The sequence below is a fragment of the Theropithecus gelada genome, chromosome 4, assembly GCF_003255815.1.
Source record: "Theropithecus gelada isolate Dixy chromosome 4, Tgel_1.0, whole genome shotgun sequence".
NCBI classification, from domain to species: Eukaryota; Metazoa; Chordata; class Mammalia; order Primates; family Cercopithecidae; genus Theropithecus; species Theropithecus gelada.
In genome coordinates, this window is record NC_037671.1 from 130,488,192 (window position 1) to 130,510,569 (window position 22,378).

The 22,378-nt window shown below is 48.5% G+C and overlaps 1 protein-coding gene across 1 annotated transcript in view; it reads left to right on the plus strand.

The window, feature by feature from the left end:
• The window catches only part of AGPAT4 (1-acylglycerol-3-phosphate O-acyltransferase 4), a 142,182-nt gene extending 124,609 nt beyond the window's left edge, over positions 1 to 17,573 (plus strand). Inside the window, exons 7-9 of the mRNA XM_025383628.1 lie at positions 965 to 1,040; positions 8,221 to 8,419; positions 11,005 to 17,573. Coding sequence (XP_025239413.1) covers positions 965 to 1,040; positions 8,221 to 8,419; positions 11,005 to 11,099 — 370 coding nt within the window. The 3' untranslated portion in view covers positions 11,100 to 17,573. The remainder of the gene's footprint in view (positions 1 to 964; positions 1,041 to 8,220; positions 8,420 to 11,004) is intronic.
• Positions 17,574 to 22,378: the final 4,805 nt, after the last annotated feature.

The window sequence follows — 22,378 nt, forward strand, 5'->3', positions numbered from 1 at the left end:
AGATGGAATCCCATCGTTTATTCTCTTAACAGACTCTAGTGTGATAGATAAGCTCTAAAATCTTCTTACTAAGATATTCTTAGGCCACAGAAGGGAGTGAAATGACCTGGGAAATCAAGCCAGATGCAGACTTTGACAGGGACAAAATTGAGTATAAATGAACATCCCTTGAAATCACAAGAGCTAACAACCTGAGAACAAGTAGGAACGGCAAAGGTGGCAGAGTGACTCCTCCCCGTGTTCAGTATGGGCTTTTTGTAAATGATCGAGTAGCAAGCCCTTGCCAGCACCAGTCCCCACAGCCACCCAAGTCTCCGAGCTATCGCTAGTGTACGGTGACTCTGGATCCCTGTCCGAGCCATGGAGCCTGGGGAAGATGCCCTGGCTACTTGCATCTGGGAGAACTTTAATTCCCCACCATCCACATCACTGACTTGTCAAAACCTTTGCAGAAAAAGTCTGCCTCAAGGCTAACCAAGAGGCCACAGGAATCATTTGATGGGAGATAATCTGCCATTACCAGTAAGTCAGTTACTTGACTAAGAAGAAATTACTAGGATCTTGTCTCTGATGCATCAATTCTGTGTATATTGGATTGTCTCATGTGGAAACTGAGGCAGTGTTGTCCTCTTTGGAAGAGGCAAATATCAGGTTTTGGGGGCCTTTTTGTGAGTTGGGAGGGAAGATGGAATGAGGCAAGTGTCCCCTGTTCTGACAGCATCTGTCTGTGCTATTGAATTGGACCCTGGGTTGTTCCTTCATGGGTCATAATTGCATTTTGGCCTGTGTTTCTCCAGTGTGGATGTGGAACGCCCCTTCTTTCGATCACTTGCATTACTCTCTTCACTTCCACATTATTTAGGCTACCTAGATAAAAACAAAAAATGGCAGCACCGTTACTGGAAAGTATACGTTGCGGGGTGGGTGTCACCTCCCCCCTGCTAGCTGCTCTCTGCCTTTGCAGGAGGATCCCACTGGAAGACATCCCTGAAGACGATGACAGGTGCTCGGCCTGGCTGCACAAGCTCTACCAGGAGAAGGTCAGTGCACTGGGTGCCGGGGGTCTGTTCACGTTGCAGCTGTGGGTGCGTCGTGCGGCTGTGTGGCAGCAGGCCTTTCTCCGGCGGGCGAGACCTCACAGAGTCGGTTATTAATGAGTCCGGAGCTGACCCTCTCTTGGAAATAAAGAACATAGCCAAATTTTTTTTTTTTTTTTTGAGACAGAGTCTCGCTCTGTCACCCAGGCTGGAGTACGGTGGCACGATCTCGGCTCACTGCAAGCTCCGCCTCCCAGGTTCACGCCATTCTTCTGCCTCAGCCTCCTGAGTAGCTGGGACTACAGGCACCCACCACCATGCCCGGCTGATTTTTTGTATTTTTAGTAGAGACGGGGTTTCACCATGTTAGCCAGGATGGTCTCGATCTCCTGACCTTGTAATCCACCCGCCTCGGCCTCCCAAAGTGCTGGGATTACAGGCGTGAGCCACCACGCCCAGCACCAAATATTTTTTAAGGAGGGTTCTCACACACACAAGGAAGCTATTCTACAGGTGGAGTGGACCAAGAAAGAAGTAATGGCCCCAGTAGCCCCTGCTCGTATTTTCCTGCCGCTGGTCCTAATGCAGAACGTGCTTGTGGGGTGGATATTCTCCGTAGCACCGGACATGGGCTTGATTGCTTCTGGATCAACAATTTGGTTGTTCGTCTGATCTCAAAACATCTCCAGAAGAAGCAGGATAAAGCCCTACACGGGTCCACCTTGGTCTTGGCTGGGTTTGAACCTGCTATGGTGCCCCCTGTCCTGTTCCTGTCTGTGTTCCAGTTCCCCAGGGGCCCCCTACTTATTCTGTCCTTTCTCTGAGCAAGGCCTTTGCTTTCACTGGTGTCTCTCCTCCAAAAGCATATGCAAGCAGGGGAGTCTCGTAACTACCGGATCTTACGAAGGAGCGAAGCTTAGCTTCCACTTGGTGAGAAGAGCATTTTTACGGCCAGGTCTCATTAACCAGTAAAAAATTATTTCTGATTCACCACATGTTTTAAACCCAAACAAGTCATTCCCTAGAATCAGATATATTCTCTAGGATTCTGATGACCTTTTCCCCTAGTTCCATGCATGCAGGCTGGCTGACATGGGTTCTGTTTTTCTCTGTTCCTCAAAGGAGAGAATTACCCAGAGCTTTGCGGGATGTCCTCTGCAGCTGAATAAGAGCTTTAACCCTACCTACTCTTGAGGATGTGTTAGGATTTTAGTTCACAAGACTCTTAACAGACTCTAGTGTGATGGATAAGCTAAGTTTGCCTCCTTTAGGCAAATCGTAGTCCAAAAGACTTGCCATCACATTTGGTAGAGAAGCTCTTATAAGTTTGCTCTGAATCAAGATCCTGACACCTTTTTTCCCCGATGATGCCTTTATACCATCACTGCACAGAGCTGGCCACGTGGGCCTCTTTCCTATGTGGGTTATGGGCATAGCTCTCTGGTCTCCCCTTACAAATACACAAATTACAAATTCTGTGTAGGAACTCGTTGACCTTGTCACTAGAGCATGAGTTGTGCAGATTCCTGGGCCCGAACCCCAGTGATTCTGTCTCTGCAGGTTAGAGGTGGAACCTAGAAATGTGTACTTCTAGCAAACTGCTTCTGATGCAGATGGCTTTGATGGAGGTGGTCTGGGGCCTGAAGCTTTTTAACAACAGTATTCTAAGTTATTGAGGTCTGCGCTGATGCAAATGTGTGCCCTGACAGAGAAGCACAAAACAGTATGAATTCCCCCCTTCTGTTTTCATGCATGAGGCAGTATTTTTCTTGCTCTGTTTTCTGGTCTAATCATTGAGGTAGCATATAAAATGTTACTTCTTTTTATGGAGACGGAGTCTCGCTCTGTTGCCCAGGCTGGAGTGCAGTGACGCGATCTTGGCTCACTGCAAGCCTCACCCCCCAGGTTCACGCCATTCTTCTGCCTCCCGAGTAGCTGGGACTACAGGCGCCCACCACCACGCCTGGCTCATTTTTTGTATTTTTAGTAGAGACGGGGTTTCACCGTGTTAGCCAGGATGGTCTTGATCTCCTGACCTCGTGATCCGCCCACCTTGGCCTCCCAAAGTGCTGGGATTACAGGTGTGAGCCACCACACCTGGCCTAAAATGTTACTTTTAGCAGAAAGAAGAGTATGCTAAGAAAAGGTTTAGAAAATGAGCCTCTTTTGTAAAGAGCCACACAAACAAATCTACAATAAATGTGGGCCCTCAAATCCATCAAGGCAAAGGAGATTTTTCTCAATGGGCCCTTCCTCTCCTGTATTCAGGCAGAACTGTGGTCCTCATGTAAACCAAGAGGCACATCTCCTTCTTGTTAAAGTCTCTTAGGGTGTTTTCCTCTAAACTATGTTTACATTTAAATGATAGTGTTCAACTTGAAAGGGTTCTCAAAATGATCATCTACTCCAAAGCTCTTACACTACTGATGAGGAAGTTAAGGTCCGCAGGATGAAGTGATGTACCCAGTTTTCCAGCTCACCGATCAAAGCCAGGTGCTGGAGCCCAGGCTATTTCTCTATCCGTGCAGGGCTGGGACGACACCGAGTTCTCTAAGCAGTATGTGTCTGTGAGCGGACCTGGGAGGCTGGCCCTTTTCCCTTCCGAGAAGATCGCTGAGCAGTAAGCGGAAGTGGTGCATGGTTCCTCCAAGCAGAGTGGTGGATAGACGTCAAGGGACAATTCCTTTCTGTGTCAGCCTGTTTTGCTAGGAGCCTAGATCTAAAGCTTTACTTGCCCCAAATCTGGGTGCCCCACCAAGCTTGTCAAAGTAGAATTTCATTTTAATGATCACCCTTTCAGTCAGAAGTGTGCTGTATGTCAAAAGACAATTCTGTTGATTTTGACCTTGGGATTTTAGGGCAGTAGTTCTCTGACTTTTCAATTTCATGGGCAGGTAAAGTTTCTGCAAAATGGGAGGGGATGGCAGGCAGCCAATAGAGGTGTGCCAACATTCTGGTCTTTCCAAGCATAAGAGAAACTCGCCACCTACCAGTGACACAATTATACTCTTTAATATGGGAAAGGCATCATCTCTGAAAACAGGGCCATCCTTTGAGTTGACCTGATTTAGCTTTATGAAAAATGCACAATATTTCTTGCTTGTCAGCATTTGGGACTCCTATTGTTTGAAGGCTTTGAGAAACCATTCATGACCTTGTGTGATCTTCTGTGGAAAAAGCAGTTCCCAAATGAACTTGCTCTCAGGCTGAACCTACAACCTCAGAACCCCTTTTTTCCAGGGAGGTCACAATAGCTGTCATGGTTTCTTAATTGTATGGGGTGAACAGATTCCAACTTTTCATTTCTAACTTAAAGTCCTTCTTCAGGTTGTAATTTGACATTTGCAGAAGGGACTACAAATTGGCCATTAATGGTGCACCTTAAGAAATAGGTGAGGCTGGGCACAGTGGCTCCTGCCAGTAATCCCTTTGGGAGTAAGCACTTTGGGAGGCTGAGGCTGGAGGATCACTTGTGGCCAGAGGTCGCCCACGTTTGTGACCAGTCTGGGCAATGTAATGAGAACCCCTGTCTACAAAAATAGTTTACAAGTTAGCTGTGCCTAGTGGTCCGCACCCGTAGTTCCAGCTACTGGGGAAGCTGAAGTGGGAGGATCACTTGAGCCTAGAAGTTCAAGGTTACTGTGAGCTATGATTGCGCCACTGCACAGAGTAAGATCCTGTCTCTAAAGAGAAATAAGCGAAAAAAAAAAGCTACATTCAGAGCCGTCTTGTGGAGGCCAAGGTCGGAAGCAGCTCTGGGTGGGTGCAGAGCTCGGAGTGCAGGCATGGTGGCCCGTGGAAAACACTGTGCAGTCCTGCTCTAGCCTTCAAGGACAAGAACCATTTTTGGGACTGGCAGTTGTTTTTTCATTTAAACTGTAAGGGTACTGCTCTTTAGAAGGGCAGCAGGGAGCCTCAAGGCTTGGCCCCCATGGTAAGTCCTTTGCAAGTCCTGGCCATGCACTCGGGTGATCTCCGCGCGCTGAGGCCAAGGTTTGCGAGTGCTCCTCACAGAGCCTCTCTCTGCCAGACTTGCTGACTAAGAGGAGCCACTTCTTCCTTTCTGTTCCCCAACTTTCTCTTCTCTTCTTTGTTCTTTCCTGTTCTTCCTCCCCTCCTTTTCTCCCTCCTTTCTTCTCCTTAATTCTGCCCTAAGACACAATTTCTTTGCTGAGCTGAGTGCCTGGAAAAGCTGAGCGGGTGTGCTGTGTGGACGTCTCCTCTGCACGCCTCCTCCCAAGTGCCTTTGTCGCGGGCTGCCGGGGGTGTTTGTTCGGGGGTCCATCGCCTCTCAGTAGGATCTCGTCCTCTTCAGCTTGTGGGTTGATGCTTCTTTCTGGAAACAAACCAACTCTCCTTCGTTCAGTGACTACGTTTCGCAGTTCCAACTTTATACTGTGCCACATAGTAACACACAGAAACAAAAACATGAGTCCTTTCCCTGTGGGGCAAATTTTATTACAAAATGGGTCCATGACCAAGATCGGCCATGGACATTCTACTGCCGGAGCCTGGAGTCTGGCCGGAGCTGGCCGTGCTGTTCTCTCCGCGACAGTTGATGGGAAGTCCTGCGGCAATGTCAGGGGCCATAAGTGAGCAGAGGGGGTGAGAGTTAGTGTTTTAAACCACACACAAAACTTTAAAGTGAATAGGGCTGGGCGCAGTGGCTCACACCTATAATCCCAACACTTTGGGAGGCTGAGGCGGGAGGATCACCTGAGGCCAGGAGTTCAAGACCAGCCTGGCCAACATGGTAAAACCCCATCTCTACAAAAATTAGCTGGGCATGATGGCAGGTGCCTGTTAATACCAGGTGCTCAGGAGGCTGAGGCGGGAGAATCACTTGAACCTGGGAGGTGGAGGTTGCAGTGAGAGGAGATCATGCCACTGCACTCCAGCCTGTGCGACAGAGTGAGACTCTGTCTTAAAAAATAAAAAAATAAAGTGAATGGGAAGTTCTGAGTTCTGCGGCTGCTAGAAAAGGGAGTGCTTTTTCCTTCTTGCAAGAGGTGCAAATAAAAAAAATCTTGACCTAGCAAATGTCTTTCTGGAAACAAGACAGAAAAGGTGAGTTCCCCTTTGTGATATTACTATAAAAAAGCACTATAAAGACTGTTACGGAAAATAATTTCAGAAGCCACATTTGCTCATTTTTAAAAATGGGTGAGTTCTATGGCATGTAAATGACACCTTAAGAAAGCTGTTTTTTTTTTTTTTTTTTTTAAAAAAAACAAGGCACAAAATATCACCCGCCTTTTCTAGTTATCAGGTGCCCTGTGGCCCCAACCTGGGATAAGAAAATCACCCCGTTCTGGTGGGCAGGCGAGTGCTGCTTCCTACCCTGGCAGAGTCGGGTGCCACCTCTCTGGGCATTGCTCCTGTCATGGTGCTCACCTCCTTGTCTCCACCATCTGATCACTCTCACTGCTTGGCACACACGTCGATTTTTCTTCAACTGCTTGATGATGTGACTTCCCCTGAGAGCCCCCATGGCTTCCCTTGGCCGATGTCCAAGAGCAGAGTCACGCGACAAGTGACACTTCAGACCAGGCTTGTTAATGGGCTGCAGGGGGCCGAGGGCAGAGCAGAGGCACCTGAACTGCCCAGGGAAGGGGTTGGGGGTTCTCCTTCCAAAATGGCCTTATTAGTGTGTGGACTAGTATGAAAAGTGACTCTGAGAGGCCAAGAAAGCCTATGATTCAGTACACCCTGAATGGAAAAGAAGAGAAGTATGAGATACTTTAGACTTTTCTATCTCAAATTGTTAAAGGAAAATATTCAGCATTTAAGGTAGTATAAGTTTCAATTATATGGAAGCTCATTTTTCAGAAAATTCGACTCCTTAGAGAACTGGGACGTTACTAGGCTAGTTCATGGGACACAAACTGGGCCTCACCGTGACCCACACCTGTTTTTGTGTGGCGTGCATGCTATCAGCCATGTGCAGCTTTTACAATGGCTGAGGCAGCTGCCCACAATACAACCCGGGCAACTCCCTGTGGCTGCCTGGCTCAGCTCTGCTCCCTGGAGGTGGCTCCTGCCCTGGTCCCCCCTCACGGCCAAGACCTGCCCTTAGATGGGCCAGTGGGAATCCTGGTGCCACAGCCCCTTGTTCCCCCCAGGTCCTGGCTCAGCCCAGCTCCCAGCCGCTTGAGCACTCCTGCTGACTGTCGGGTTCCTGGGTCCCTACCTTAATGTCCGGCAGCTCCTTGTGGCTGAGCCCCAGTCCCTGAGCAGGAGCTCCGTGACATGAGACCCCCAGGGAAGGGCCACCGCGTTCTTTTGCAGTGCATTTACGTGGGGCCGAGAGTCCCCTGTTCTCACCCAGGGACTGCAAGGAGCGCCATGAGGGCTCTGGAGTAGCTGCTCTGCAAGCTGCTCGTGACACACACACCCTGGGGGTGGACGTGGACGAGTGCGTGGTTCCCACTAAGAATCTGCTTAGTGGAAGGACGTGAGCCTGTTTACCTTTTCCACGGTCTGACAGTCACTTAAAAGAGTCACCCTGGATACCCAGTCCTGAGTTTGCTGTCACCTCCGAGAGCCATACCCAGCAGCCCACAAGCTTTTGTCATTCATGATGCCTTGAATCACGGCCCTCAGAGCCCTCCAGTGGCCAACAGGGTGGTAGGTGTGGGTGGGCTGCCCCGCAGGAGCCGAGGTGAACTGGCTGTGGAGGCCAGGAAGGCAGGGCATGTGCCGGGCCGGGCTGTGTGGCGAGCTCCTCCTGACTGCGGGTCGGGTCTCCACAGTGTCCCCTGTGGGCAGCTTCGGGGCAGCAGCCACTGCATTCTCCCGCCGACCTGTCGTGGAAGGCACTGCTGCCCCATCAGACACACTGGGGCCTGGGCTCAGGGATGCAGGCACCTGCCCACAGAGGGTGGATCCCAGCTCCAGCCCAGCCTGGCCTGGCGCCAGGCCTCATGCTGCACGCACTGCACTCAGTGACAGCTGCAGCAGCCCTGCCACTCCCAGTGCCCCTGTGGGAGGGGCGGCCAGATGCAGCATTGAGAAGACAGCAGCTGCCTACAAAGTGCTTTCTGGAAGGAGCCACAGACCCCAGTTCTGCCGAGCCCCCGTGGCACCCGTGTATCTCTGTGATGTATCTTGGAAGCAGGGCCTCAGGAGGGACCTGCCACTGAGCCCTGTGTGGCGTCTGAGGGTCCTCTTTCCTGTCCCCCAGGATGCCTTTCAGGAGGAGTACTACAGGACGGGCACCTTCCCAGAGACACCCATGGTGCCCCCCCGGCGGCCCTGGACCCTCGTGAACTGGCTGTTTTGGGCCTCGCTGGTGCTCTACCCTTTCTTCCAGTTCCTGGTCAGCATGATCAGGAGCGGGTCTTCCCTGACGCTGGCCAGCTTCATCCTCGTCTTCTTCGTGGGTGAGTGGAGGGCAAGGGGCTGGTGGGTGCTAACAGCACCACCCTGGGAGAGGTGGCATCAGGGCTGGGACCGAGGCCATCTGTGTAGGCAGTTGTGCCATGGATGAGGAGCAGGCTCAGCTTGCAAATCACAGGGAAAAATTAGACTTCAGGATGAGTACGAGGCCCTCGAACCAGGCCCAGGACCCACTCTGCAGCCTGGATGGTCCAGCCTCCCACCTGGGGCTGGATTCCACACGTTCCCTCTTGGGTGGTGATGTAGCTGCCACTTCCACTCCCCGACAGCTGCGAGTGCTCCCTCCCCGTCCCCTGCAGACAGCTCTGCTCACTGGCATCATTTCCTGTTTCTGAAGAAAGCCCTGTGCTGGAGGCCGGTGGGGACGTAGGGGCAGCTCCCTGCCTTCCTCTGGGGGCGCCTGTGGCTTCTCCTTTGCTACAGGTGGACGACACTCAGTGGAGATGCTTGCTGACAGAGCTTTTCACGCATCTGCACTGGCCCCAGGTGACCAGGATTCTCGGGCTACTGCTGCTTCTTGGCACCAAGCCTCTGTGCACCCTGCTCCTTGCCTCTGTGGTGGGGCAGCCTGTTGTGCCTGCTTCCTGCCCTGTGAACAGCAGGCCCATGCTTCCTGGAGCCAAGGAAGACTTCGGGGTTTCCCTGTGAAAGGCCCCATCTCCCCAAGCCTGGCATCCTCTCTGAGGCTTTGGAGAGCCCGGGAGAGATGGCACATTGTCCAAGCACACAGAGATCGTGTGCTGCTTTCAGATGGACAGGTCTCAGTTATTTTCTGTGAAACACAAAGATGCGGTATGCTCACTATAAAAGGCCCAAGCAATATGCAAGCGCAGAAAATTGAAAGTGTGTCACAACAAAATTCCCATTGAGCCTAATTCCCAGATAATCGTTAATGACAATTTGGTGCACATGCTTTTTCCAGCCTCAAGCAAATGTAAATTCCTATCAGTGGAGTTTCTTCAACTCGCCTTTTCAAAACCTAATGAATCATAACCACCAAAACAGGTCACAGCACATAAACCTATCTCATTCATTCCGACTGACCTAACCAATTCTAGAGCATGTGGTTGCAGTAAACAAGCTGGCTCCTGTGCCTCACACAGACCCTACTAGTCTTTTGAAAAATTAAGATGCATTTTAATATTAAAAATTAAAATATTAACACCCACACCTTGTAAGGAAAAAAAAATAAGAGGATGGAGAAGAAAGCACCTCATCTCCTTAAGGCAGGCCTGGGGGCACCCCCATCCCCCGCCATGCTGCTGAGGCTGGCCAAGGGTCCCTGGTAGGGCGGGGGCAAGCTCAGCCCTTCTCTTCAATAGCAGGCAACAGCAAGGCACACACAGACCCGTGTCCTCTTGGACAGGCCCCTTCAGGATGAAGGCTGCAGACAGGGCCACCCAGGTGTGTAGCGAGTACCAAAAAAAGAAGCCTGAGCACTGCCCAGGGTGCAGTGTGGACACAGGACGTCTCCAGGAGCATCTGAGGAGCTGACTGCCCCGCCCCATCACCCTGAGCCTGCGCCTGACTGCATTCTGCCCTGAAGGGCTTTGTGTTTGTGTCTTACTCCTCTTCGAAGGCCACAGGGTTCACGTTTTACTCACTTTTTTCTGCTCTACAAGAATTCCACTCCCACTGCTACTGTTACACTCCACGCAGGAGTCCTCCCGTTTGTAAATGACTCATGGGAGATGCGTGCCTCCTGCTGGCTGGGCTGGATTCTCCCATCCCAGGCTCTTCCATCCATGTCCCAGTTAGTTTATCGACCACGATGCTAATGCTAGGTAACCCTGTGCATCATGATTTAGGGGATTTCATTCACTTATTTGTCTATCCATTCTTAAACATTTATTATAAACGGACTGTTTTCCAAGCCCCATGCCCAGTGCTGAACACATCAAATGATTACGTCTTGGGCCCTGCACCCAAGGACCTCACCAAATCTGCCCTCTCCAGAGGGAGTAGTTGAAATTGCAACTTCTGAGCATTGGGCCCTGCTTTCCAGCTTCCTATATGAAACTGGGCTCCCACGAGGGTCCTGCCCATTCTCTGGTGTAGGCAAATCCTGCCGTCAGAGGGAAGGGCGGGGATTTTCTCACTGCTGTAACACTTGCACCAAAAGCAGTGCTGAAACTCGTTGGGCACTTGGTACTCGAGCTCTTGCATCTTCCAGGCTCCTGGTCTGTTCTTTATAAAACTTTGCCGAACATGCCCTGTTAAGTTCCTGCCCCTCATTCACAAGAGAATCCTCTTTACCTGGGAGCCAGCAGAGGAAGCCAGGGATTTCTCTGAGTCCCTGTGAACAGCTGTGCATGGCTTGCCAAGTCGTTCACCTTCAGGGTCCAAGGAGGAAAACCCCCACCAGAGCAACCTTGCTTTTTCTTAATGTCACACAGATGTCCACACTCAAGGATGACTCTAAAGCTGGGAGGACGATGTCCCCTCAGACCCGCCAGCTCCCAGCTGGTGCTTGTGATTTGTGGCCACGGACCTTCTCACATGCTCTGTGGGCAAATGGGCCTGTAGTCTGTTCGGGCTGCTCCTAAATCTGCTCTCCTTGTCTCTGCAGCCTCCATGGGAGTTCGATGGATGATTGGTGTGACGGAAATTGACAAGGGCTCTGCCTACGGCAACTCTGACAGCAAGCAGAAACAGAATGACTGACTCAGGGAGGTGTCACCATCCGAAGGGAACCTTGGGGAACTGGTGGCCTCTGCGTATCCTCCTCAGTGGGACATGGTGACAAAGGCTGGGTGAGCCCTGCTGGGCACGGCGGAAGTCACGGCCTCTCCAGCCAGGGAGTCTGGTCTGAAGGCCGGATGGGGAGGAAGATGTTTTGTAATCTTTTTTCCCCCATGTGCTTTAGTGGGCTTTGGTTTTTTCTTTTTGTGCGAGTGTGTGTGAGAATGGCTGTGTGGTGAGTGTGAACTTTATTCTGTGATCATGGAAAGGGTATTTTAGGCTGCAGGGGAGGGCAGGGCTGGGGACCGAAGGGGACAAGTTCCCCTTTCATCCTTTGGTGCTGAGTTTTCTGTAACCCTTGGTTGCCAGAGATAAAGTGAAAAGTGCTTTAGGTGAGATGACTAAATTATGCCTCCAAAAAAAAAATTAAAGTGCTTGTCTGGGTCATCTGTGATGTATGTTTACATAGACCGCTGCCCCCTCCATCCTGTCCTTGCCCATGGCTTTGGTGTTTCAGATCCTGCCCACAGGAGGCAGCAGCCGTGGAGGTGTGGGCAGTTGAGAGGGGTGGGCGGCCAGCACAGCTCCTTGTAGGAGACAGGTCCAGGTGCCCATGAGCAGTTATGAGGGCAGAGATGGCAAGCACGTGCATGGAGACCAACCAAGCGTGTCCCTGGCACACAGCAAGGGAGAGGCTCGCTAGGTCTCTGCAGTGCAGTCTCCCAGCCTAAGTCTTGAAGATGTGCCCAACTCCCTGAGGAAACTGATCTTGAAATTGAACGTAAACGTCATGAACGTATAGCCTGGGCACTCCAGTGATTTGTGAGATGAGCTTGCATCGACTTTTCCTCTCAGCAGTGACAGCCAAAGTCACCCCTAATAAAAGGCAGGTTCACTTTATAAAATGCCTCGCCCCTTCCCAGCATGTAGCGCTTGTCTGCAGCCCTAAAGGAGCCAGGTCTTCCTCTGATCAGGGTCAAATCGGAGCCGACATCCATGTACAAAAATCCCCCAGGCTTCTGCCTTCCTTCCGGGCTCCTGTCCGCTCCCATTTTACGCCATGGAAGAGTTCCGCCGGGAGCATCTCCAGTGGCCTTTGCAGACTGCTGTCAGCCAGCGGGTGCCAAAAATGCAAAAGAAGAAGAAACGAAAAGCAGTGCTATTTTTGCAGAACAATTAAATACTAGCTATTAAGTCATCTTAGGCCAAAACACCAAAGGCACTTGGACCGGTGGGTATTTGGAGCATGAGTTAGGCAGGATACGTCTTTCCCCTGGTGTGCAGCTGCAAGTTGCCGAGAAAAACTGCCTGTGTTGCCGTGGTAACAGGAGAAGGAATGAACTGCTCCATACAAAAACTGGCCAAACATTATAAGGCCTATTCTACGCAGTCATGTTTTTGGCTATTTGCTCATTTAGTCATTAAGTGTTTACCAGGCACAACCAAACTAGATAAGCCAAGGAGTTACGAGACAGCTCTAGAGACGTTCCCTCTGCTTACATGACAATAATGCATTGTTGATACAAATGAATTCGAATCTGCAGAAGTGAAAAAGAAAACAAATCCTGGCTGACTTGTGGGAAGAGCTGACTGCAGAGCCCAGGGCTTGAGTTAACCAGCTTGCGGCCCTGCAGGCAGGCTTGATGGGAGCGCCCAGCACATCTGCCCATCCCGCACAGGGACATAAAGCACCGTGTGCAGACATCTGTGGGCAAAAGCCCAGGACATGGCCTTAGGCAAGATGGGCCCTTGGAGAAGTGGAGGTGTGCATGGTGCATAGCATTGTGTGTCTGTGAACATGCCCTGGTGGGCCTGTGCCTGGATTATCAGGCCAGTCGCTCGGGGTCCATGATGCTGAACTCTGCAGCTCATTGGCTGTAGGATTTGGGTGAGACACTTTTCCTTGCTGACTTAATTTCCCCGTCTGCAAAATGGGGGTGATGATATCTACCTCTTGGGGTGTGTCAAGGGTAAAAGAGACACACTTTAAGAATCCTAAAGCACTAAGCCAAGGGTGAAAGACAAGAAAGCTGCCTCTATGTTGCTACTTCTCAAAAACGCTCAGAAATTTTCCTGCCGTACTAAAAATGTGTTATGTTTCTCATCGTCATTCTTCCACTCAACACAGAGGTAATCTAAGTTCTCAAAACATAGATCCAGGGGCCCATAGACATTCAGTTTTCTTCTGAGGTGGCTCTGGTATCACACAAAACACAAGCAAGCAAACAGGCTGCCTGCTAGGGCCTTGGGTGCCAGGCTGGAGGAATGCAGGCAGAATTCTCTTAGGAAATAACTAAGCACTAAGTTCTGAATTGCCTTAGAGCCGAAAGAGAATGTGGCGTGCTGGGGAGGGATCTGGAACTCTTTCTCATCAGTCATTTGACCTGTCCACGAAGAACCATGTTGTTATGCGGCCTGGGAACCTGGTTTTCTTCCACCCTGCACCCTTAATGACACAGACAACCACGGGTACTCCTGGACAGAAGCTCATCACTCCTCCTCTGGTATCTTCACCCATGTTCAGGTCACACGGAGGTCACCATCTCCTCAGCAGAGAACTGCTTTGGTCCCCAGGGTGTTAGTTTTTCTACGAGGTGAAAACCCATGGAGCTTAAGCCATCTTTTTGTCCCCTAAGTAGAGCTCCACAGACTAACAGCTACACTTCCTGTCTTTTCCACCTTTCCATCTCATTCTGGCTTAAAGCTTATCGCACTACTGAGAGCCTGTTCTGTAATTCAAGGTGGCAGAGAAAAATACAAACCTTGAGTGAAATCTGGAGAGCGATGCAGGGTCATCCCCAGACATGAAGGGCCATATCCTAGGCAACTCCTGCAGCTTATAGAGGCAGGGAATTTAATGGACTTCTTCCAGGAAACGCAGCCCTCGGGGACTCTATTAAAAGACACCAACCATTCGGAAGATGCAGCTTGAGGCCTGGGGGACTGGACTGATTCTGCCACTATAAAGTGAACATGATTAATCGGGAGGAAGAAGTAAGGCACTCTGTGAGTTAGTCTTCCACCCTGTTGACTTTGACAGAGAGAAAACTAACTTTTTTCATATGATCACACAGTAGTACTGGAGTATTTCTTGACTGCTGTACTCCCTAAACAAATGCATGCAAAGCCTTGTAAAAGTAGCTGATGATTAAAAAAAAGTTAAAACATTAGGGTTTTTCTAATATATCCATATGTGGGACAGTGATTTAAATGTCATCCATTGTCCAGTCAAAACTTGTAATAGTTGATGTGAAAGACACAAAGAAGACCCCACTGGAGTGGAGGAGTGGTCTGGCTGGTCCCCAAGCAAAACAGAATGGGCTTCGCATAGGCTTTAGAACTTATTCGTAAATATTGACCAAAGTGTGACGAAAGGTATCCAGTGAAGATTCTCTAGGGTCCCTACTCCTGCTCAAAACAAGAGATTTAATCCAGCTTTCTCTAAAGCAATGGTCCAGACTTTTCACATACTTACTAGGTTAAAGAGAAAATAAAAACAAATACTTTGGTTTGCACGTCTCTTGAGGGGCCCTAGGCTGTATGGAGGAATATTTAGAGGAATATTTGTGACCTGCCATTTGCGTTTAAAAGAACATGAAAGCAAGACAGGCCCTAACCAGCCTGTGTCTGTAGCTGACCAGGAGGCCACTGCTTCCTTCCCCCAGAGCTTCAAGGAAAGCCCCCCCAAAATGCAACTCTCCAAGGTCCTGTGGAGTAGTCCCCTCATAATGCCTCCATCACACCTGTGTCTTACGATGCCTTAATTGACGTAGCTCCTAAGTGATGTTTACAGAGAAGGAAATACTAAGCAAGCCCACGCGCAACACGCTCACAGTGTGCTAGCTTTGCCGTGCCTTCTGACTCCGCCATGCTTTCTGACTCTTCTGGTCCTAGTCACACCTCGGCGCAGGGGGCAGAAGCGGCCGAGCTATGCCGACAGGTGCTGCTGAGAGCGAGCAGCCGTTCAGCCAAGAAGGCGTTTCTCGGTGAGGGCACGTGAGCTGGCATTCCAGGCTGCTGAGTGCTGCATCTGCAGGTGCACTGCGGTGCTCCACGGAGTGTTCAGAAGAGACCAGCATCTTGAATTTCAGGCTCTGGGCTCATTCTTTGCCTCTGCCAAGGGACCATTAAGGGGCTTCAAGCCAGCTGCTGAAATTCCCGCTTTTCTGGATTCCTCCCCATCTATATAAGGATATGGTAGCTGTGTGGACAAGAAATTGGTTGCATCTCAGAAGGGTGTTTCCCTACAAATATCTTCAGGAATTTAACTGAAAACAATTTTTAGAATTTTTTTTTTTGGCCAGTATGAATGAAGCTGAAGTCACATCCTGAATGTGCATGCTAGACAAAGGGTAAGCAAGCAGTCTTTACAAACACCAATCCCTCTGCACTCCAAAACCGGAGCCCGTAATGAAGGCCCAGGGCGCAGTCATCACGGAATCCCCTAAGCCAGCACGGGGCCTGATGCCTCTCTAGGCATTAGCACATCCCAGCACTGGAATTCACATCCTCGGCATCCCCGCCTCCTGCATCCAGGGCTTCGGTTGAGCGTTTCCGGAGTGTCGAGTACATTTAAACATAAACCAAATACTCCAGGGTTTTGACCTGTCACAATGGCTTTTGAAAACAACAGACGTGCAACTTGAGAGGAGGACTTGATAGACTTCTTAGGCCAAGGACTAAGGACACGTTGCTGTTCCTCTTGGTCCAGGACATTCAATACCATTCACAGCATTCGTCACCAACTGGCACAGTATCAATCACGGCATTCAACTGTTTGAAATTACTGCTATTTTGGTCAAAAACTAAGAAATCAGAAATTGCACCTACACAGTGTGTCTCCTCATTGGAGTCCCATCTCTGAGCACAGGGATGGGTTCCTGAGCTCATGGCCCCGCCCTGCGCCCCAGCAGGGACCTCCGTGAATAGTGACTGCACGAAGCGGGCACTTAGTAGAGGCCTGAGTAATGGAATGTCAATTCGCTTCTGCTTCCCTTTTCTAAAAAGGAACCACCTTTCTTAAGAGTAATTAGGCCAAAATAAACTTGAGTACTTTGCACAGTCAATACTTTGAAGTTTCAGAGTTACCAGTGAAATAGCAAAGCTGTTCTCTGGAAAAGGACGATCCAGGTTCCCACCCAGGGCTTCCTCAGCTCCTGCAGCCTCATCCTAGTTTAATATGAAGGTTGTGAATGGGTTAAAAAGCAGTTCTTAAGCACCTACTTAGATCCTTTTTCAGTATCTGGAAAGAGCACCCACGGCTGTGTTAGTAAAGCTTTTCACTGGGTAAGAGTCATACAATTTTTACATTTAATTTTTTGGTTTTTAAACAAGGCAGTCTTGTTTTACATGTTGGAATGACTAGATATTATTGACATTTCTGGCACCTCTGGTTCTGTTGAATTTTAAGGGAGGTGAGTGGTACGTCCACAAAGTTAAGATTGCTGCATAACAATTCCTTTGCATTTCCAAAATAAATTATACAAATGTCACTTTTCCTTTTCTATTCCATAGTACTAGTTTTAGCCAGATCTTTGCCAAACATTCTAGGAAATTCAGAAGAGTCATCCATGGAATTTCGGAATGCCATTCTCTCTGTATCTTTGCAGATGATGAGGAAGGAAAGTTGATGAACTAGTACAGGATGGCTCAGACTTGTAAAGTGTCTAAGTCACAACGCTGCAGAGCCAGCTTCCGGGTAACAATGGCATGGCTTGGGCTGAGCCAAGGCTACAACTGGAGCTTCCTTACTCGCATCTGAGGCAAATACCAGCAAGGCTGGCCCAGGCTGCCCACAGTCAACAGATGTTCACGGGAGACGGAGCAGCCGCTCTTTTGCTTGTTCTGTCAAGGAAAGAGATCTAACCATGGGCAAGGGTGGAACACACATGGTTCAGCTCAGGGAACAAGTTGCTCTAAGTGAACAATGAATTCTTACCTCTCAGCCTGTATCAGTTGTCCCCAGGGTTCATGATTATTGTGAACCACTAAGGGATGATCTTTGAGGAAACAGACCTGGAGGGAGGCAATTTAAGGAGAGAAAGTGAGTGGCTTTTACAGACTGCTTTGCAGCCACGTTCAGGTACAGATCATTAAATGGATGACTTTTAGGTACATAAAAGCAAGCAGCAGTGGCTAGGAGAGAGCAAAGATGCCCTAAGAATGACATCAGACTGACCAAATGTGCCTTTTCAAATAAGTTATGAGAACGAATGAATTGGAATTATAGCAAGGTATTGGACAGAACCATGCTAGTCTTTGAGAGAATGTGTGGACTTGGTGGATGTTTGGATTGAATGAATGGTAACTTTTTAATGTGAAACAGAGAACTGATAATATGGGCTGTCATGTCAACCTAGGGTACTGTCGCTCTGTCATGTGTAGCAATCTTTCCAAATTTCTGTTGGTGGGTTGAACAAAGATAAAACTAATAAAGTATGTGTGGATACCACTAGACAGCACAGCTTACTGGATTGGATGAAATAAAATTGGCTGAAACTTTAACTTGGAAAAATGCACATCTCTACACTGCCTCACCCAGTATCTTCAGGGAAAGTGGGACGGCCCTGCAGTGGACCCCTGCTACCTCCCTTGCCTGGTCTGGGTTATTCTAGCCCTTTGCACCAGGGTGCCCCCCTGCCCCCCACCTCTTCCAGCTTTACCATGATGCCATGCTCTCCCCGCCCCTCTCCCCAGGCTTCACTGTCTTTCTCCCTCCTTATGACTGCATTCCTCAGAGCCTTTCCCTGAACTTCCCTCTCTAGGCCAATCCCCCATCATCTCTCACCAGGATGAGAGAAAAGGGCTGGGGGTGGGGGCATGTCTCACATTTAACTACCTATTCAAGGTCTGTCTGTCTCCCTGATTACAGACTATATAGTCCATGAAGGCAGGGATGTCTGTTTCGTTGCATTAGGATTAGTATAAATCCATGGCACAGAATGCAGTGCTCTTGCTGTCGGAACACCTACAGTAAGCGTCGGTTCTGACATTCTCTAAAAAGGTATTGACAAACTGAAGCGAGGCCGGGGAAAGCCAAGGCAGTTTTAGGAAACTATTACAGAAGGAACTTGGGAAGCAGAGATGAATGACTTACAGTCAGGGGAGACAGCAATATTCAAATACGTACAGGAATAGTCAAGTATAGAGAGCACGCATAAGCAATATGATGAGGTTGATTTCAGCCCAAAACAAAAAAAAAATTTTTACAGTAATTAACTCTGAAGTGGAAGCACAGGCAATCGAGGAAGATTATGAGTAAAGAATAAAATGCAATAGAAACAGTAGACCCTGGACTTGTGTGACAAAGGAACCCCATCGACTTTGAGGAGGAGAGATGACATGAGAATGCATGGTGGGTAGAAAACCACTGAAGTTGCACATGTGTCTACAGTAAGTCACTCTGCAACAGGAATGATTCCAACGGACTAAGAACAAACCACCTAATGATATATGAAAAGAACTGTGCTCCTATGGCTGACAACAGCTGTCTGAAGAAGAGAAAAAGTGACTTGACAAAATGCCAGAACACTGGAGCCGGGTACCAGAGGACTCGCCTCAGAGTGGAAAGCCTGTGACCCTTCTGCTAATTCGGGGGAGGCTGGGAATGCGCGAGGCTATTAGGTTACAGGGATGGATGATGATAAACATTTCAAGTGGTACAAGTCATGGGAATTTCCATCACAACGTTAAATCAGTGACTCGCCATGACCTCAGACACCACACTAACAAGTTACCTGCTTCGGCACATGGCCAATAACAAATTGATCCCTTCCAGGAAAATATGCTGATCTTCCTTTTAACAGGAAAAAAAAGAGCAAGCTTCAAAGGACAGACTCATACTCCCATAGGTAGAAATACAGTCTTCAACAGCAAGCTGAAACTCCTCTTGGCCATTTTGGACTTTTGTGAAAGCTTTTAACACCTAAACAGAGTCTGTAAACATACAGGAATGTCCATGGATCTTAATGGCTGCTGTGCCCTGGGAGATGACACCTCATTTCCGGTGTCACAACACAACATGCCTTTGAAAGTCCTGCTTTAGAGCTGCCTTCAGTATCCTGTATAAGCCCAGGAAACCAGTCTTGTTATCTCACAGCGACCACACCTGAGCAGAGTATATTCCACCTTTTTACTGCACTACAGAAAACGAGGTAGCATTACACATCCAGCTCCCAGAGGGGATTGCTTCTGAAAGAGGATACTCTTTTATATAAACTCTGCTAGACTAAGAAGAATATACTGTTGCTTAATTTTGTTTAGCGTTCTAGAGCGGGGGTTAGCTGATTCTGGCTACAGCCCACCCTGGCCTGCAGCTTGCTTTGTAAATAAAGTTTTGCTGGGCACAGCCACTTCTATTCACCTGCACATGACCTATGGCTGCTTCTGTGCCACAACAGCAGAGCTGAGTTGTTGTGACCAAGACTGTATGGACCACAAGACCAAAAATATTCACTCTGTGGCCCTTTCCTGGAAAGGGCCGCCAACCCTGCGCTAAGGAATATAATCCCAGCAGGCTGAGGCTGATATGTAGAAGGGGGAAAAAAAAGCTACTCCTTGATTTTATATTATTACTTTTTTTTTTTTTCATATTGAGAACCCACCTTTAGAATGTGTTTCAGATGTAAGCTCTATTTACAAACTATTTTAAAAAATGGTCTGAAAGATTATTTTTACCATCATTTTTGTCTTGACCACATTCTGTCTCAAGAAACTTTTAAAAAGATGAATAAATTAAACCCAAAGCATGCAGAAGGAAGGAAAGAATAAAGATGAGTATGGAAAATAAAAAGGGAAACCAGCAAAACGAGAGTATTAATGAAATCAGAAGTTGATTCTTTGAAAAGGCTAACAAAATTGAATATTAGCCAAGAAAAAGAGAAAACACAAATAAAAGCTGACATCACTACCAGCCTTATAAAAATTAGAAGTATTATTAGGGAATACCATGAACAACTGTATGTCATGGTCAGCTAAATTAGACAACTCAGCTAAAATGGACAAATTCCTACAGACTTAAATTACTGAAACTAACTAGAGGAGAAAGAGTCTGGAGAGGGCAAAGGGCAGATGAGAGGCAGGACTAACGTGCAGCTCCCATTCGGATGGACAGAGCAGTGTGTGGAGACCCACATCATCAACTTTTGCTCCAAGAACTACACGTGCCAGGAAAGCGAAGAGAATCCACAGACCCTCTGAAGGAGATGGATTGCCACTGCAGGCTCTGTGGGCAGCGGCAGAACTGTCAGTGCTAGCTTTCTTAGCGGGGAGCCTTGTAGCCTGGGGCAAGTTCTCAGCAGGTTCACTGGCTGCCTGGAAGTAAACTCCCTGCTTTTGTTGGGGACATGGTGGGAATGATACCAGCCTTCTGGGAGCTGGGTGAGGCCTGTGACTGCCGGCTTTCCCCCGCTTCCTGGGTGACCTGAGTGACACAGCAGAGGCAGCCACAATCCCCCTTGGAACATAACTTCATTGGCCTGGGAACCATACCCCCGTCCCCCACAGCAGCCACATCAAGTCCTGCCCAAGGAGAGGCTGAGCTCAGACCCGCTTAACCCTGCCTCCATCTGATGATCTTTCTCTACCTGCCCTGGTAGCTGAAGACAAAGAACATAATGTCCTGGGAGCTCTAAGGCCCTGCCCACTGCCTCATCTGCCCCATACCACCACAGCTGACACGCTTTTCATCTGCCCTGTACCACCACAGCTGACACGCTTTTGAAAGCACCACCTCCTGACTGGAGGCCAACCAACACAAAACCAGCTCACTTAACAAAAATAAAACCAAAGACCCTCACAGAGCCCACTTCATCTCCCTGCTGCCTCCACCAGAGCAGGTGCTGGTATCCATGGCTGAGAGACATGAAGACAGATTACATCACAAGAATCTTTGCAGACACTCCCCAGGACCAGCCCAGAGCCTGGGAGCTCCACCAGACGGCTAGATCCAGAAGAGAAATAACAATCACTGCAGTTCAACCCTCAGGAAGCACCATTCCTCGGGGAAAGGGGAGACCACTGCATCAAGGGAGCACCCCGTGGGACAAAGGAATCTGAACAGCAGTGCTTGAGTCCTAGATCTTCCCTCTGACATAGTCTATTCAATTGAGAAGGAACTAGAAAAACAATTCTGGTAATATGACAAAACAAGGTTCTTTAACACCCTCAAAAGATCACACAAGCTCACTAGCAATGAATCCAAATCAAGATAAAATCTCTGAATTGCCAGAAAAAATTTCAGAAAGTCAACTATTAAATCAAGGAGGAACCAGAGAAAGGTGAAGTCCAACTTAAAGAAATAAAATGATACAGGATATGAATGGAAAAATCTCCAGTGAAGTAGCCTAAATAAAAAACAATCACAACTTCTGGAAATAAAGGACACACTTAGAGAATTGCAAAATGCACTGGAAAGTATCAACAATAGAACTGAACAAGCAGAAGAAAGAATATCAGAGCTTGAAGACAAGGCTTTCCAATTAACCCAGTCTGACAAAGACAAAGAAAAAGAAAGAATTAAAAACAATGAACAAGGCCCAAAGCCTCCAAGAAGTTTGGGATTATGTTAAACGATCAAACCTAAGAATAACTGGTGTTCCTAAAGAAGAAATCTAAAAGTTTGAAAAACATATTTGAGGGAATAATCAAGGAAAACTTCCTGAGCCTTGCTACAGATCTAGACATCCAAATAAAGAAGCTCAGAGAACACCTGGGAAATTTATCACAAGAAGATCATTGCCTAGGAACATAGTCATCCGTTTAATGTCAAGATGAAGGAAAGACTCTTAAGAGCTGTGAGGCAAAAGCATCAGGTAACCTATAAAGCAAAACCTATCAGATTAACAGCAGATTTCTTTTTTTTTTTTTTTTTTTTTTTTTTTNGCTGGCCTCAAACTCCTGACCTAGGTGATCCGCCCACCTTGGCCTCCCAAAGTACTGGGATTACAGGCGTGAGCCACCGCACTGGGCTCGTTAAGTTTATTTTTTTTTTTTTTTTTTTTTTTTTGAGACGGAGTCTTGCTTTGTCACCCAGGCTAGAGTGCAGTGGCCGGATCTCAGCTCACTGCAAGCTCCTCCTCTCGGGTTCACGCCATTCTCCTGCCTCAGCCTCCCGAGTAGCTGGGACTACAGGCACCCGCCACTTCGCCCGGCTAGTTTTTTGTATTTTTAGTAGAGATGGGGTTTCACCTATGTTAACCAGGATGGTCTCGATCTCCTGACCTCGTGATCCGCCCGTCTCAGCCTCCCAAAGTGCTGGGATT